The sequence below is a fragment of the Colossoma macropomum genome, unplaced genomic scaffold, assembly GCF_904425465.1.
Source record: "Colossoma macropomum unplaced genomic scaffold, Colossoma_macropomum, whole genome shotgun sequence".
Taxonomy (NCBI): domain Eukaryota; kingdom Metazoa; phylum Chordata; class Actinopteri; order Characiformes; family Serrasalmidae; genus Colossoma; species Colossoma macropomum.
The window spans coordinates 10,715,561-10,719,045 of NW_023494791.1; the positions used below are offsets into that span (position 1 = coordinate 10,715,561).

Below are 3,485 nucleotides of genomic sequence, written 5' to 3' on the forward strand. Positions count from 1 at the left end.
GCCTAGAGCACTTAATAGTTACGCTTTGACAAATAGTTTATGAACACCAAGTCAAGAAAAGTGAACAGGGATAGAAAAGACAATGGAGACGTAGAGCAATATTATATACAGGCATATTTCTACACATATATTACAGACTGGGAGAATGATCGCATCATTTAAGATATACATAATTCAATATAAAATCTCGAAATAAAAATAAAAATCTGATACAGTCATAACGATTCAGTTCCACATTTTTTTTGACCAGTACCCCACACAGGCAGTGACAGAAGTGTAGTAAAAAAAGGTGCTTACGACTCAAATGATTGTCTGATGAACATAAAAAGGAAAAGAGGATTGCATCCTGGCTGCGCGTCATCACTCGGACGAAAAAAATACAAATAAAAATAGAAAACAAAACAAATAAAATCAAACAAAAAGAGGCGATGGACACCGGATTCTGGTAATTCCCTCTTCTCGGTGGTCCTGGCAAAAACATCGAGAGAAGGGCATTTTCCTTCGTATAAAAAAAATTAGAAATAAAAAAGCTATTGATATATCATGCATGTGGTGGGGGTAGGGAAAGGCGTGGGGTCCATTGAAAGCGCTTGAAAAAAAAAGACGTGCTTTTCTTTTTTTTCTTTTCTTTTTTTTTTCTCAATAATTATCAGTTGGTCCTTTTTTATCTTCCCCGATATTTTTAAATGTTTGTTCAGGTCCGTATTCCCTGCAAAATATCTCTCTTTCTCTCTCTCTGCGTATCATACGTCGCACTCGGAGTCACTCGACGTTACTGAGAGAATGGACGTGGCCGTGTCCACGCGCTCCGTCATGCTGGACACGCTGGTGGTGGGACTGGCCGCGGTGGATGGAGACTCTGCCGAGCTGTGGGGGGTGCAGCCGGCCTCCGACAGAGAGCGCATGCCGTTCTGCCCTATTGCTTGGTGCTGGAGCCTGGAGGACGATAAAAACAAAAAAAGTTAGAGAATGAGAATCACTGGAATTATTACAGCTGCATATAGTTTTAATGCACTGGTCGCGAAGTTGACTCCAGTTTGACATTACAGTGGCGTGGACGCCCAAAACGCTCGTGTTTGAAACGGGCCTACCAGATAAACCGTGCTCGGTAGCCCGACTGCGTTTAGCCCCAGTTGACCAGAAATGACATAAAACACTTATTTGTCCATCACCAACATGTTCTGATAGCAAACCGTTAGCATATCGCTACGAGAGTTCCTCTGTCAACCTTTGTAAACAAAAAAATACCAAACTGTTTAAGCTGTTTGTAGCCTGAAATGACGTCACCCAATGGCTATTTTTGTTGTTGTTATTGTTGTTATTTTTTTACAATACCACGATCTCTACTCACGTAAACGACACGGACTCCAATGTAAACTGAAAAGATTCACTTTTGTCACTTTGATTTAAGCGCTTTGTTGATTCGCTCTGTTAGCAAAACAGCTAATGCCTCTTAAGCAAGGAGAGCTACTTTTCTCTTCTCACTGCTTACTCATTATTTTATCACATGAAAAATACACTGCACACACTTTGAGCAAGAGTGAGCTGGAATCAACTGGATGCCACAAGACTGAAGAATTGTTAGAAGCCACAAATGCAGTTACTGCCTTTGCAAGGGAAAAAATGAAGCATGCATGAGAAGCTGAAGCATGAGAAGCTGAACTTTTCTCCACTGAATAACACATTATTACATAGTACTAGTTTTATGGATGGAGTGAAATGTGCTACTGTGCAGCATTTGACGGTGTAGCCTGTTTTAGCACATGAAATGTCTAATAATATGTAAAGCCTAAAAGTAGTTGGTATGAATATGAATGCTAGCTCGTATTGCTACAACAAGGTCTTAATGCTTTGTAGAATTTTTTTGGACCACGTTAATTTAAAGCTACAAACATGGTGACACATAGAATAATTGTTGTCAATTGATGTGCTTAATTTTAATTTTACTTGTATAACGTTTGTAGTGTATCAGCTGCACGTAAACAGGATCAGACTTTCGCCGTTTGGGCTGTTAAAATGTTACAGACCGAGACTGAATGATTGGGAAATGAACAGCTGCTTATTTAAAACAATTATAGAATCCCTTTCTTTTAGTATCTGTCACTTTTTAGATATAATAATCGACGGAAAACAAGCAAACAAACAAACCCAAAACGTCGCCGAGCTGACCCCGCTTTAGCTTTTCTTTTTGAACACCTTTCTCAACGTAAAACAGTCCAGCCTGTTCGATTTTGACCAGTTTCTAGCGTCTGTATTTTTTACACCGCTCTTGGGCCATTTGGGAATTCCAGCTTGTCTTCCTTTAATCTCTCAGCTCCCCCCACTCCCCCCCAAAAAAGCCCCCAAAGCTCTGAAGGGCTCACCTGTTTTTCGCTGCCGCCGCTCTGTCTCTTTGCCTCCGGTTTTTAAACCAATTCCCCACTTGTGTAGGAGTGAGTCCAGTGGCTTGCGCCAGTTCCCTTTTCTTGCTCGGGTTTGGGTACGGGTCCTGTAGGTACCACTCCCGCAAGAGGCTGCGCGTCCGCTCCTTGAAACAGTGCGTCTTCTGCTCGCCGTCCCAGATGGTCCGAGGGAGCGGGAACTTCTTCCGCACGCGGTACTTGTCGACCGGCCCGAGCGGGCGCCCGCGCAGCTTCTCGGCCTCCTGGTAGTGCGCCTCGAGCCACATCGCCTGCAGCTTGCCGTGCGACTCCTTGGTGAACTTGTGGTTCTCCAGGATGTGGTAGAGGTCGCGGAAGTTGCCCGTGTGGAAGGCGACCACGGCCCGCGCGCGCAGGATGGACTCGTGCTTGTTGATGGCCTCGCACGCGCCCGGCGCAACGGGCAGCGACCACAGGAAGCGCCCGAGCCGCTCGATGTCGCCGGTCTCCTCCAGCGTCTCGCAGACGCTCGCCACCTGCTCCGCGGAGAAGTTGAGGGTCGGTAGCTGAAACATGGACAAGTCTTCGGGAGACCTGGCGCTGGGCGCGCTGTTCGCCAGGAGCAGGGGGCGATCAGCGAAGTTTGGCAGGAAGAAATGGGAGGGATAAAGCTCTAAAGGCGATCTGAAAACCATGGAAATGACCTGAGAGAGAAAGAAAATTATCGAAGAAAAAAAAAGAGGAACGCCGAAGTGCAGATTGAATGATTCAATAGCTATCGCCTAATGACACCAAGCCTCATAATATCTCCCCCTAAAATCCGCCGTGAGTGTAGCATTGAAATATTTTGTTTCGCTTTTCTATTGGTCTCCTTGGTGTCGTTGTAGGGTTGTCATGGCAGCCCTGCCAATCACTGTCAAGCGTGCCAATCATTAGCCAGTACGTAGAGGCTTTCACCACTTCTGCTGCACGCACGGGGGGTTATCAGGAACTGCAATCTCACCACCATCCTCCCTCCTACCCTCCTACCCTCCCTCCCTCCCTCCCTCTCTCGCTGCTATACCCTCCCTCCGCGGACTCGCGCGAAGCCGAAGCCAAGGCTCGCCTATTTGTTGAATGGAATGA

General features: G+C 45.9%; 1 protein-coding gene across 1 annotated transcript; it reads right to left on the reverse strand.

The window, feature by feature from the left end:
* Positions 1–569: 569 nt before the first annotated feature.
* six3a (SIX homeobox 3a) lies at positions 570–3,152 on the reverse strand. The gene is made up of 2 exons (XM_036573417.1): positions 2,364–3,152; positions 570–936 (listed from the first exon to the last, which is right to left on the reverse strand). Exons 1-2 carry the CDS (start codon positions 3,053–3,055, stop codon positions 744–746), a joined length of 885 nt encoding a protein of 294 aa, XP_036429310.1. The 5' UTR covers positions 3,056–3,152; the 3' UTR covers positions 570–743.
* Between the last annotated feature and the right edge of the window lie 333 nt (positions 3,153–3,485).